Genomic DNA, 14,282 nt, shown 5'->3' with positions numbered 1-14,282 from the left:
CGGCTAGAGAAGCCGGACATCATAAATATAGACGATTGTTATATGAACATCGCGTAGAGTCCTGGTGCTTGACTGTCCCTCTGGCGTGCCCAGTATGATTCATGAGCAACGGGAGTTTTATCTGGCGTGCGCTTCAGATCCCTGACTGGCTACAAGACCAGAAAATAAGCCATCAAAAGTGTGACATAGGCTACTTTGAATGGAAGCATTTCTTTTGCTGGGCTATGAATCCACAGAATCACAGCGCATGTGTGAAGACCGTTCAGATAGAAAGAGCTGTCTGACATTGAGTAGGCAACCTGATTGTCTCCACTAGGCTCATGATGAGTATTATTTGAAAAGGTATTTTGTAGTTCTTTTGTATCTGCCATCTGCCGTGAAAGTGCAGCAAAAATAGATCTCGGGGGGCGTAGTGCTGCCTCACTGGAGCTGCTACAGTGATAGTCAAAGCCCTCGCCTGGTTTCCCAGAGCATAATATGATACTGTCCTGTCCTCTCAGCTGCTTGTGGGCGTGGAGCAATTAAACCAGGAAATAAACCGCAGAGGAGCAGCGCGGTCACAAAAAGCATGCCAAAAGAAGCATATCGAATCTTTCAAGAACTAAATAAAACGCCATCTGCAATAATCCGTCTCTGCATATTTGGTTTCACCAGCCTAGTCTTTTGCTACACTGCACTGTATTTTCAAGACTCAATAGGTATGCTGCTAGTGTAATTCCCACCATACGTTTTGAGGGCACTATCAAGCACTGTGGTTGGCAGTTAATCCGGAATATGCGCAGGCTGGACGAGCCCGTTCAGCCTATCCTGGTGATCAATTTGGCTTGCTACTCCCACGCAACTCTTTCGTTCTCCTAACGATTTATTGACGGATATTGGCAAGGGTGAAAGAGTTTCCTGATGGTGAGCTAATCATAGAGCTTCTCCGATTTGTTAGATTTGGTAGCTACCATAGCCTTGAGGAGCGGGTAAAACGAATGAATTCTGGTCGGAAATTTGTTAGCTAAGTATTATGTGGCTACTGTGATCTTCGGTTACGCGAATATATCGAGACAGGTCATTGCCACGTTAACAATAGCAGCTATTTTCTGACACTTTCCTAATTAAGCTTAAAAGAAGAACGGCATGGAGCAGAAAATGATAGTACATTATCGTGAGGTTTGGCCCATACAACTACTTACTACAATAACTCTCTCACAAGGTAATAATAGCTCGTGTAGAAGCAACACACATAGCCCACAAACGTCTCGTCACTGGACTACGTGAGAGCCTTGAAGTCCACATGTTCAGTGAGTCAAATGCTCTCGTGAAATCTGCTTATGGACAGTAACTTACTTGTGGGCTTTCTTCAGTACTTGTAGTCTTTTGGTTGACCAGTGCGCCTATCGCATGGCCATATATTGGGCGGAGACTGGTTTGGATCGAAGCCTGCATGAGGAAAAAGGAATGGGGCGTCAATGTTACCAAATACTTATCCATATGCGCGTAGTGCTTTTGTCAGTCTTTTGTCAGTCTTTTGTCAGTCTTTTGTCAGTCTTTTGTCAGTCTTTTGTCTGTCTTTTGTCTGTCTTTTGTCTGTCTTTTGTCTGTCTTTTGTCTGGCTGCGCGGATTCAGGACTGGTGAAGCGGAGGTGGCGGTTCTGTCACCAGACAAACCACGCTCGGTCGAGACATGCAAGCGATATTCAGAGATATTGTCCAGGGGGCTTGACCGGCACCTTACAATTACAATCACCTCCGTAACCATTCCTTACCGAAGAGAGCATGCTCTACTGTAGGCTAAACTGGACGTGTCATTTCCAATTCTGGTGGTTCACATTCCACATTTAGATTCGTTTAGGCAGTTCTGCAACAAATGCGATCCTTAACTTCGTAACTTTGTCAGACATGGCTCTCAAAGAAAAGTAGCAATACTCTAACATGCAACAGGATTATCTTCTCGAGCTAGAGCAGCTAAGCTCACCGCTAGCTTGGAATAGTCAAGGGATTCACAGCATCCATCCGAGCGTGTCAATCACCACAAGCCTAATGTAGTTTTTTCTTTGAAGTCCCAGCCCAATCTCCAAATTCATTCATGTTTCGGACGCTTGGCAGAGTCCAGTGTCAGCGAAGACCACGATCAGAAAAACAAGCCTCTTCCTCTGGAGCCATTCTACCCTCCTGCTGATGACCGTCAAGCACCACTCGGGCCAGCGAATGCCGACCGTTACCATCGGCCCCGGCTATCCTCAGCACAGCCTCAAATCGCCGCTCAGAGCTTCCCTCGTCCATCTCCCAAGCCCTTTCGCCAGCCAAGTTTGCCAAGCCCGGAGCAGCTGTCTGAGCAGAGACTGTTGTGCATGTTCTTCGGATTTGATTTGATGGGTCTGTCCCATCTTCTCAACAATGACAGGCTGCGTCGGGTTCGACATTACTTGGCTTCACAGCCGCTCCCGGATATGATGGTCGATGGCGAGAGATATCCAACTGCCACATGTGCTTGGTTAAGGAATTTCATTGTTGATTCTCCGTATCGGCTGAACCTTGATCGAGGGCGACTGCGTGGCCTGAGGCTGGATGACAATGCCAGTCACAATATAAACCGGGGATTCGGGCTTTTGTGGGACTTTGTGGAAGCATGCGGTTCAAAAGCCAGATGTGCAATAAATGAGAGGAGCAATCTCGATGCAGCAAACAAGGAGGACCAGCTCCGATGGTTTCAGGTAAATATTCCCTAGTCATTGTCTGTTCGGCGTCTCCAATTCCTTCTCTTCGTTTCTCTTATTGCTCTGAAATTCTTAACTAACACGCCTGGCGCCCTCCTTTCTCAGTACCGTGACATTCAGCCGGCGGAAACAGAGCACATGCTTCAGATCTGGCATGTCCTGAAATCTTTACTGTTACAGCATTCTGCCCTAAAACAGACACGGAGGCCAGGACCGGACAGGCATGCTCGTGTGGAGTTCATCTCGTATACTCATCGCGGCCGCATGCTAAAGCTTCACGCAGAAGGAAATGTCATTGGATTCATGAAACGCGGATTGGGAGAAATCCAGCAATATCTGACGGGGCTAATAAACACGGGGCATCCGTTTTGGGATGGATCCAGTATTGACAGGTTTTTCGAGGAAGCTTGCGTAGAATGGCAAGACAAGTAAATTGAATGGCAGGGATGCTGCAGCCCTGTAGTCCGTTATACTTTCCGTGTTGATTCACTATACCTATATATCAACCCTATTATACTTCTATATTCGCGAACTAAACTGAACGAAACAGCTTAGCACTTTCATCCGAGGGCCTATTTATCTGAAGGCATACTTGAAGGGCCTGCTTAAAGGGCCTGCTTAAAAGGCCTGCTTGAAGTTAGGATCTGAGGTACACACCTAGAGCAGGCAGATTCAATCCACAGCATCTTCTCATTCGTGCCTGTCCTCACTCAACAAAGTGGTATGATAAAAACAGTCTCCTGCCTCGGCCTACTCTACGTGACAATCAATATCTTCCTCGATTCAAACAAGAATTACCTAGATCCAAGCAATCTTTGAAAGGATTGCTGTCGAGCTTCTGCCTCCGCTTCCGTCCCTCATACTAGTCACAAGGTGCTCTATACTCGCCAAATTCATCAGCGGTGGGAAGTCAATAATTGTTCAACAGCCGGTTTTGGACCGAGAACCCTTCAGTGGTGTTGCTTTTTCACGAGCATGATAAACCTGGCTTTAGCTCCAGGGCCTAATATAGCCACACAGCTACTCAAAGGCACAAACCCTACCCCAGCGCAACTCTATTTGTCCTCCCAATTATATCGTATTTTGTCACCTCCGTGCCTGCCTCGGGATGGATTTTCTTGAATGACTCCTCGCCATACTTGGAAGTCCCAAAATTAAATAGCCTGGTGGTTGCCAGCGAGAGCCAAGCCAGGCATCAGCTTTCTAACGGCTTAAGTAAACCGAGGTATCGTGGCTTTTAGTCACGGCTCAGCGTGAGGATTCTATGGTATCATTCTTACTAGAACGCCACACGAAAACATCTTAAAATCTGTCAGCCGAGAGCATTGGCAATTATATGCCATCAACATCGTTGACCCCGATGATGCCAACAAAGGAGTTGTTCGTTTCAGCCAGCCTCCGCCAAAGGAAAGGCGACGGCTTGCACACTCATCAAGAACCCCAACGGCTCAGTGCCCAGTCCCCATCCAGAAGCAAAGTCAAAGTCGGCGCGGAGAACTTCAGTATACTGGAGGGCTGCCGAAGTAAGCCTCTGCCACTCACGCCAAATTCCGCATGGCAATTACGGTCATTCGAATCTCAAGACGACCAAGAAGGCTTCCCCTCATCTTGGAATGCTATTACTCTAGCAGATAATATCCACGGCGTGTTTGCGGATGAAATTGAGCTTCAAGATCTATGCCAGCCATGCTTTCCAGATACGGAAGCGCCTCTGGAATGCGACGATGCTGGAAACGAGTCTGAGAGTCGGCCACTACTTACAACAGCACGTAGATACAAGACCAAAAGCCACCGTAGCTCGTCACGGTACAGCAAGACATCAATGCGGATGTACTGCAGGGTAGAGGCCACAGCTCTAGGACGATCGCAGCGCAGTGTCTTCGCGTCCCTCCCATTGTCTCTCCCATTCTCGTCCTTCCGCATGACGCGGGGTATCAGAAAGTTGTTTTCGGGATACAATCGACTGTGCAACGTTTCAAAACCCAGGTGCATTAATGAACATGACTTTTGGCTATTGTTGAAAAGATTCTTCGGCCTGGTGCCACTTCCGCCATCGCTTTCGGGGCTTTTCCCTGCCAATGATGAGATCCCCTACCTCAAAGATTATTTAAGATCCAAACCAGTCCCGGTACAGCATAGCGACAGTAGAGATAGCGATAGAAACCTGGTCAAAATCTGCACGAGGTTGGCAGAGTGGGTTTTCCATCCCCAGTCACCAGCTACAGATTGGGAGATGTTCCAGGGATTTGGGCTTGTTCATCGATTTTGCAACGAAATGGAGTGCAGAGAGCTGGATCCCTCGAAATTGACGGTCCAAACAGCGTGGCTTCGGGTAAATTCTGCCTTTTGTGCACACTTTCAAAGCATCGGTACTAACGCACATCCAGAAACATAATATTTCTTTCCGGAAAGGCCAATGTATGTTGCAGGTTTGGGAGACTTTGCGGTATTTGCTGTTAAAGAAAAAGCATTTTGATCCGACGCAGATAATAAGGGGCGGGCTCCATCAAGTATACTTGGCGCTCTTGACCCCGGGGCTCAATGCCGACGGTCGCTCCGGTAGCACACCGGCCACTTCTCCAAAAGGACTGTCGCGATAAGGTGGGCGACATGCGTAGGTTCTGAGCCACTGACTCTATTGGTGATCTTTCCCCCGGCGCGCTGTTCGTAGTTCAAAATTTCCTCATTTTTCATTCAGTGTCCAGCTTCACCTGACATAATCTATCTGCTACTGTAGCTTCTACTCTCTGACGAATCTGATGTAAACGTTCTTCAGTAAAAAAAGATTGGCATAATTACTGCATGATGATATCTCTTCGAGTCATCACTTTTCCTCCCAACCAGTAAACGTTTGGACCGGGTCTTTCCTATTAGCGCTCCAAATTTGGAACACGCAGGCTGTCGAGCCTTCACATACGGAGAAACATCCTGGCTTGGCTACATTATCACACATTTTCTTCCTTGTGCATATGCTCATAATAGGCATTTTGGCAGTGTAGGACGACCCCAGCACATGAGTGGAGTGGTGTGCGCTTCTCAACGTCTCCGGCACATGAGCATTGAACCAAAGTTGGATTGACGTTGAAGAGCATAGACCATGGTCTCGGTGCCGCCCGTGGCATTCACAAACCTAGCTTGTCAGTGGAAAGATTGTAATAGACCAAAAGTGGGCGTCTCATCATGTGCCACTTTTGAACGGTGCGTTTGGGGCCAGGGATGCAAGATGTAACCTAGTACACAAACAAAGTCGCAATTCCCCCACTGTCAACAAAGAAACTTATCAAGTCGAGTGTACAGTCAGGGCATTCCATTCCAACCTCGATTTCTTCGCAGACACGCTGAAGCTCAATCAATCATCCTGATGGCATTTCCAGGCAACGGCATCCCACATGTTGTGGTTACAAGCCCTGGTCCCGAACGCCTGGTTTTAGAAATTATTTGCCCGAGGCTCCGACCATGTATGACATGTGCAATGAAACAAGTTGAGCCTCCAAGGTACCCACGTCTCATTGGGTATTGTCGAAGGAGATGGGTCGGACGCAGAGAGGCACGAGGCTCCTTGCTCTCTCGCTTCGGACCGTCGATACGAGACTGTCGATAAAACAGGTCAGTCCCAAGTGAAGCCAGAAGATCTTACGCTATGACCCATGCGATACTTGGACTGACCGTTACTTTGGATACTCGACCGTTTCCAGGTTCCAATTTACTTCAATGTTAGTTTTGATGCGGGGATTTCCTCCTCCAATCAACTGGCCAGTTCTGCACGATCGCATGTCGAACTCAATTACAAGACGGGGCTTTGTGTAATTGTTAACCAATATTATGAGCTATTATTCTAACCCTGTGGTACAATGTAGTAATTTATTTCCGTGATTTTTTGGAGATCGGTTTCCCAGGACGAGTCAACTGGCCAGTTCTGCACGATCACACTTCCAACCCCATTGCAGGAAGTGGCTTTGTAGATTCATGAATGGATACTTTCAGCTACCATCCTCACTTTGCGCTTCATGTTAGATTTATTGAACTATCAGTTTTGAAGTATTGGTTTCTGAATTGGCCTATCGCCAGCCAACTGGCCAATTTAAATCATCCAACCTCTGCCCCCATTTCCACAAAGTGGCAAAAGATAATGTATATTTTTGCTTTCAAATAATCTGAACTGCTATCATGGCTTTTTCACCGAATGAACACTGCTGTATGCCTCAACTCAGGTTCTGAACCGCATGTAGGGCTACCATGTAGAATATGCATGGCCATATTATTAGTTATCATCCAAGCAAATTACCTAATTTGTGAAGGAAGCCAAGTGGGCACAAGAACTTGTGAACAATACCCACGGGTAGGGGACAAGTTCGGGAATAGGTAGGAGAGACGTTCTTGCTAAACCCCCACAGCGACTGAATGAACTTCGTGTATGCGAAGCGGTCGGGCGGCAAACGAACCGAAGAATACGGAAGGAACATTGCAATTTTACAAGAGATCAGATACTGCTAGACGCCTAGCGGCTCATTTGGAACTGTATTGGGAGCCAACCACATCAACCGTGGCGGGCGAACCCGAATAATCACTTGGAGATATGGTGTATTGTAGACCATATTGCGGCGCAAGATCCCATCCCGCACGGCACCCAGATCATCACACCCCATTTGATGCGAACGAACGTCCTCATGAAACGTATCAACTCGTCCCCAGATAGGACGCGGTGGAAATTGCGAGGGAGAGAATCCAGTGATATGAAGTTCCACCCACTCCATCCAGAATACACCTAACTGCTCCCTGATATACTCAAAAATATCTGCTATCCCCGTTGAGTTCCCCATCACATCTGGACCCTCCCATTGAGTAAATGGAGACGATGGGGAAGTGGCCACGAGGATGAAATGCTTGGCTGAGCGTAAGCGATATGAGTTTGTTCAATGGGTCTGACCACCTACACCAGGAATGGATCCCTGGCCTCCCCCACTCTTCTGAAGCCATTTCGGGACGAACGGTTGCGCACTTTCGACCGGTGCCTTATGCGTGGGCTGCTTCCGGGCCTGTTTTGCTTCCCCTGGCTCTGTTTTGATTATCGGCCGTTGTGTGAGACCTGGCGAGGACAGGGAGTTGAGGGGTGGCCGGCTGCTAAAAATGTCTTTTTTTCCACATATCTCAGAAGCCTCACACGAGAAACTACTGATTGAAGAAGCAGACTGGTTGCTTTTGCAGCGTCTGGATGACATCTTGGAGTTGGTCGTTCCTCGGCCTTCGCTGAGGATCGTTGGGACAAATACGCACGCGTTTGCAGGAGTATGCCCAAGGAAAGATTTTGAACATCGAGGGGGTACATCACATGTTTATATATATGTGCATCTTCTTGTGTCACTGACCCAATATCCAACGGCTATCCACCAACGAGAAGATCATAGTGGATTTGCGTGGATGTCTGCGGTCTGACCCACAAGAAGCTAGCCCTTTGCCCCAATGGATATCGCACGCCATCCTGACATTCTCCATCTGAGCCAGTGTGTTGGGAAAGCCTGTTAATATCTATCTAGGTAGGTCACCGTGACATCTTAGAGTAGAGGAGATCGCAAATGACTCCTGGAACAAGACCCAAGATTAGGCTGGCACCTTTCTGCAGGATACACATAACACAGACTTGTAAGAAACGTCTGCCTAGCATCACTAAAGGGCGTACATGCATTTTTTCTGTCCATGCACGGCCATCAAGCTGATTTAAATGAGAACTGACGTCCAAGAAAATCAGGCGACAGGTAGTGATTGGGCCGTTAAAGAGAGCATGCTGTAGATAAGAGCATGACCCATCATTTGCTCTCAGAGATTCATTACCAATGCGATGTAGAGTCCGTTAAACTGATCCCCCCTCTTTAGCTATCTTCGGGGTTTTATTCCTATCTCCCCCGCGGCCGGTAAGCATCTGCAGCACAAATGATCATAACACCTCGATACATGGGCTTACCAATGATAAATTTTGAGCACGTGCAAGTATCAGAATAATTCATGTATCTTTAGCTGTAGTGTTACGATCACGTTGAACAATGTGGGATTACAACTGTCAGTGATCTGATAGGTGAGATGAAAAGCCAGCAAACTGCCCATGTCAGATACTTTGACTATGAAGGTATTATTTTGAAACTCTTATGTATGGAAATTCTCAAAGAAGACAAAATCAGAACCCCAAACCTTTTCTTGTGTCCTCACCTCATCGTGAGAGGCTCGTCGATGTAGTGTACTATAATGAAGCATGTCAGGCTGGTCTTCCACTTTGCGATGTTCGGAAGATACCACCTTCTAGGATTCAAAGTCTTTGGGTTCTGCAAGCCCAGCCGTGACTAACACAACCTTTGCACTCTGTATATTCTGGTAAATTGCCCAACCAATGTGATTATCCAAGAATTTGAGCAGCGCTTCATCGCTTATAGGCACAATATTCTCGATCCGATTGAGCCAAACATAAATTTTGAGGCAAGCTTCTTGCAATTCAGATATGAAGTTGTTGTGACTCGTCAGACTCAGCCTTCGCTCAAGGTAATTTAACACGCGACCAAGAAGTTTTGTGTTGTTCATATATGCAAGAACCTTTTCCGATCTTGATGTGCCTACAGCATGATGAATATGGTCTGCCAAGTCAAGAAGGAAGCCAATATCCTGTACTTGGGTAAATAATTGGTACAGACAATTGATATGGCACGTAAGAGCATCGTATCTGTGGGTGGTCTGCATTCGTTGCCTTTCTCCCATCACAACCAGTCGTTCCTTCATTGATACCAGAATGGTTGACTGAGAGCGAATCAGGATGACGTAGCCAACAGTAGAGTGGAGGAGTCGAGACTGGACTTACGCATTTTGTCTTGTTACTCTTAAATGAAAGTGGCTGCTGCGGTGTCCGAGATAGCCGTCGAAGAAACAATTTTAATTGCCAAAGTGACACTTCAGGCTCCATATTACTTGAATAGGATGTGCTCTGGCAGAAAATACTTTCCATCCATCGTGGTAAATATATGATCCTCCTGTTGAAAGAGCCCAAGACCCATTCCAGGATGTAGTGCGCCCCTAAATTTAGAACAGACTTTCAAAATTTGGACACATTGGCAACGTTTACGTCTTTGGACTTCATCGTTCGACACAACCAATCATAATACTGAACTGCTGAAGACGATCCATCGCCAACTCAGGTCTGGATGATAAGCTGGCTTTGTGACCAAAGTCCTAGCATGACAGTAGACAAGAACATGGTGGTAGTTTATTGAGCCAATCGTGATCGAATAACCGTGAGACTGAGGTAAGAGTGAATTTTCATATGCTATATATCCAATACGTGACATCTCTCCCGCCCCCTCAAAAGACTTACATGGAAGTCGATACCCCTGAGCCTGGCTCACTTCCCCATCCAGTTGTTTCTTTTTTCTGTATTTCCTGTTCCGTGATTTCATAAAATTTTAGTTTCTAGCAGATTCAGTGATATTAATTTTCCGACGTTTTCTGGGTGGATGGACCAAGTTCAGCAGCAAGAATTGAAGAAACTCGTGCAGGCCGTGCACGCGGCGCTTTTCGCAGGCCCATATAATGATGTTGCCACCGATGCGATCATACATCTTATTTTAAGAACCTCGAGTTTTGGAACCGCCGTTTCGCCATTCATTGCCAGTCGCTGGAGGATATGAAAAACCTCGAGAGGTGTATAGCCAGTAGACAGGAGATGGAGAGACAACGGAAAAATCAAATATCACACATCGTTCTGATCAACAGAAAATGTGAATTTGGTATTGAAACCCCTACCTGCCACTTTGGTTACTCTTACTGAGTGTCACAGCGGAAAGATTATCACGCATCATGGAGGGCGGGAACATGCGCACAACTTCTTCACCATCGCGCTTTCACATTGCCCTTCCATGTTGGTGGAGGCGATTGCAGTAAGTTATTTGATACAAGAGGTTTATTGAAAGGTATACAGAAGCAAGCATCTGGCTCCCTGGGAGCCATACTGGATAACTTTGGAGAACTATTTGAAGTTCATTTACCAAGATTTGGGTTTCTTTCGATGCCTTTGGGATCTTTCTAGCGCTATCAACAATCGCTCCGGGATCAAAAGTTAGTTTGAATCGTTCTCGCCTGCAACCCATCCTTTACCCAGGCTGACAGACTCGTGCACTATTCCATTAGTTTTTGTCATTCTCTAGTAGCGATAAAAGCCATTATCAGAGAGCAATCAAACAGCCTGGATGCCCCCTGAAGGGCACATGCTCCTCTGGAGATGCACGTCTCACTAATTTACAGAACTGTATGCTATTACCCCATTTTCTCGGTTCAAAGCCCGCTTGAAAACTGTAGCTCGTTGCTCATATAGACCCTGAAAAGTTTAACGAGCAAAGATGGAGCTAGACTTGGCTGTGGACAAATTCACATGCATTCACAACATATAATGTAAAAATGTCAGAGCCTACATCATCGCAATGGGTCATGGCTGCACACCCCTGTGGAAGTTATGATCGGAGCAAAGTAAAAGTCTTTAGTAATTGTAATCAAGTAGCTATTGTGCTGAGACATGGGCTTCTTCCATCATGTTGCAAGTGTAGGCAATCAAAATTATCTGGTCGGCCTCCTAATTGGAAAGTATACCAGGCTACAAGGGCGACGTCTCATTTTCTTTGTCACTTTTACAGCCACTCCGTGAAGCTTGCCCTTTACTGGTTGGAGATGGCCCACCCGACACTGATGAAATACGGTTTGGTAAAAAGCTAGAGCTGCTTTGATGTCTAGTTTTCTCTGTAATGGTATTATTGTGGTTTCACGGGCCAGTGTTGCCGACCGTGGTCTGTCATACGAACCGTATGCAACGGATATATATAAGGGCCATCGGTGCAGCTTCCCAGATTTCTCGCACTTCAAATTCGAACATCAAGAAACAACCACCCACAAAGTGCGATCTCCTTTGGTTCCAAATAACTCCAGCACAGAAAGGACCTGATCTTGATGGGCGGACGTTGGGACTAGCTTGGACCATTATTGCTTTAGACACAACCCTAGCTCAATCAAAAGATCTAGATGAACATGTGAGTAGGAGCCTCCGAGCATGTTCGGTAGCCTTGCTAAGTAAAAAGTAGCGTTCATCCTGACCTCGAGGCCGAGGGATACTGGGAGCTTCAGATTTTACGACATCGCTTTATTGACTTTATCATCCTGGTCATCTTCATCTGCATTCTAGCTGGGGGTGCTCTAACCCTAAGCGAGATTAAAATTGATGATCCGGTGCCGACCCAGTTGTCTGAAGGGATGATTTCTTCTCTATTACCGGCGTCTGCGCTACAAGGTGCCGTGCCGCTTAGACCTGTTCATACATTCGTGGACACCTGTAATCATAGGTGGTTATTCCAGCAACGAACCCGGGTTTGACATATTCTCTAGTGTTAAAGTGAATCTTCGATGGGTGGATGAGAATATATCACCACAATAGCTGATAAAAATATTGCCTGGAAACCCGGAAGGATGAAAGGATAGCCATGTACGTAGAAGAGCGATGAAAGAGTCAATTGCTGCAATTGTTAAAAAGCTACGAGGCAAGTAGGAATGATGACCGGTACGACCGTACAATATAGATAATCTAACAATAGATTACCGAGGTGTTTAAGTCTGGAGATTCTCATTTGTATGAGAACCTCCTTATATACCAAAAAAACTCTGCCTTAAGCTAGTCCTAATTAGATTTCCCAGGTGATGAATCACTGCGGTTGCCGTCATGGCTCATTCATGGCATAAACCATGGCCGGCCACCATAAATCTCAACAGCAATAAGCACTTTTCGGAAAAGAAACCATGAGCTCCATTGCTTTGTCTGTTATAAGTTATCAGCACTGTTTTGAGGCGGAAAGCTTAAGTTACTATTTGCGAACTATACCCCACATAGCGCCATCTCTAACATGTCCAACGACCCATAATGTTCTTATGATTACTCTATGGTCCCACGAGAACAGAAAAGATTGTCACCTCTCTACAAATGTCTCTCAATTTACGGGATAAGGAAAGTTACAAGAAAACATAATAAGAGCCAGGTTTGCAAAGAAAACCCAAGCCAGTTTGGGGGTTGGTTGATGGGTGCATAGAGCTATATTTCTACCTACTGCAAGAGAGGAAAGCTCAATTCAATGACCATGTCTTGTAATTTCTTTTGCATCAATGCCAACGTATCTCGCCCAGCAGTCTGGTTTGTACTAAGCCAACTTATGGTCTCGAAGATCTTGGCTTGAGTTTTTTTCGTTCGTTGGACCTGGGTGACTTTCCCGCAGTGATGGCGCTGTTAAAAGCATAGGAATGGGACTTGAGGCTACGCATGGCTTGGAGACGGACAATCTCAGCCTCGTCGTCCTCTTTACACTTCTTAGCCCCTAGAAGCATGCGTCCAACATCCTTCATATTCAGACGGCCCTTGTCGTCAGATACCGTGATCACCGTCGGCATCCACAGTAAAGATGACTCCAATATGGGCTGCACCCAACCATGCTTTGGTTTGTCCACGGAGTCCAAAGTTACCAAGCAATCCGCTGTCTTTGGCACGGGACTACTCGCCTCCGAAAACCTGTATCAATATACTGGACTGGGTGTGGGGAGAAGTCACAGATCTCGTCGCGGGACTTGTAATGCTAAGCTTGTTCAGAGGTTTGTCCCTGTCTGCTATTTTAATGAAGAGGAATAATGAAGAGACCTAAAGAAGTTGAATGCTCTTGGTTGATTGAGAGGATTCGCCGGACACTATAGCAGCCTAGACAGTGGCACCATGTGTGACGGCCTCATCGGAGTTCGCAGATTGGTTTGCCTCTTTTGGGAAGAAGTCGGAAATTAGCGCCGGTATCTTGGGGATCCGCATTCAGCCGCCGACCAGAGCAATCTCATGGACGAATTGCTTGTCAGTCTTTGCGTCCTGGAGGACTTGCTCGACAAGCCTCATGGCAGAGAGTCTCAAAATGTTTGCAAGTGAGGAAGGTGTTCAAATCAATCCCGTCAAGAAGGGAGTCGATGTCGATGATTGCTTGGCGCGCTCACAGGCCATGCGGAGGCGCTGCAGGGCCTGGGAATCGGTAGTCAGGTCCCTGTTGTGCTGACGCTGGAACTCGCGGGCAAAGTGATTTACGAGGCAAATGTCAAAGTCCTTGCCACCAAGGTGAGTACCACCAGCGGTGGCCTGAACCGCAAAAATTCCGTCTTTGATCGCTAAGAGCGACACGTCGAGAGTTTCACCGCCCATATCGAAACCAGAACCTGGTGCTCTTCAGGTATTTCTTTGCTGATGCCATAGGCGACCGCTGCGGCAGTGGGCTCGTTCAAGATTCGGAGGATGTTGAGGCCAGCAATGAGCCTGGTGTCTTTCGTTGTCTGCCGCTGGGAGTCGTTGAAAGACGCAGGGACTGTTATCACGGCGTCGGTAACAGATTCACCCAGATAAGCCTTCCCGGCATCACGAAGCTTGGCAAGAATCATGGAAGAGATCTCTTCGGACGTGAAATGCCTAGTCGTACCTTTGAAGTCGACCTCCACAACGGGATTCGAGTCTTGGTTGATAAAGTGAAAAGGCCAGTGCTGCAT

The 14,282-nt window shown here is 46.8% G+C and overlaps 3 protein-coding genes across 3 annotated transcripts; all 3 read right to left on the bottom strand.

Moving 5' to 3' along the window:
• Positions 1-4,324: 4,324 nt before the first annotated feature.
• N7511_008488 (uncharacterized protein) lies at positions 4,325-4,628 on the bottom strand (the record flags this gene model as incomplete). The annotated part of the gene is made up of 2 exons (XM_057130865.1): positions 4,325-4,432; positions 4,467-4,628. 2 exons carry the CDS (start codon positions 4,626-4,628, stop codon positions 4,325-4,327), a joined length of 270 nt encoding a protein of 89 aa, XP_056981596.1.
• An 8,295-nt stretch (positions 4,629-12,923) lies between these two features.
• Positions 12,924-13,647, bottom strand: N7511_008487 (molecular chaperone Hsp70; the record flags this gene model as incomplete). The annotated part of the gene is given in 4 exon segments (XM_057130864.1): positions 12,924-13,278; positions 13,298-13,404; positions 13,468-13,551; positions 13,579-13,647. 4 exon segments carry the CDS (start codon positions 13,645-13,647, stop codon positions 12,924-12,926), a joined length of 615 nt encoding a protein of 204 aa, XP_056981595.1.
• Positions 13,648-13,686: 39 nt separating this feature from the next.
• N7511_008486 (heat shock protein 70) lies at positions 13,687-14,282 on the bottom strand (the record flags this gene model as incomplete). The annotated part of the gene is given in 2 exon segments (XM_057130863.1): positions 13,687-13,910; positions 13,922-14,282. 2 exon segments carry the CDS (start codon positions 14,280-14,282, stop codon positions 13,687-13,689), a joined length of 585 nt encoding a protein of 194 aa, XP_056981594.1.

This window comes from Penicillium nucicola (genome assembly GCF_028828085.1).
Source record: "Penicillium nucicola strain IBT 29836 chromosome Unknown utg000009l, whole genome shotgun sequence".
NCBI lineage: Eukaryota > Fungi > Ascomycota > Eurotiomycetes > Eurotiales > Aspergillaceae > Penicillium > Penicillium nucicola.
The sequence above is the reverse complement of the archived record's forward strand: the minus strand, read 5'-3'. Positions and strand labels throughout refer to the sequence as shown.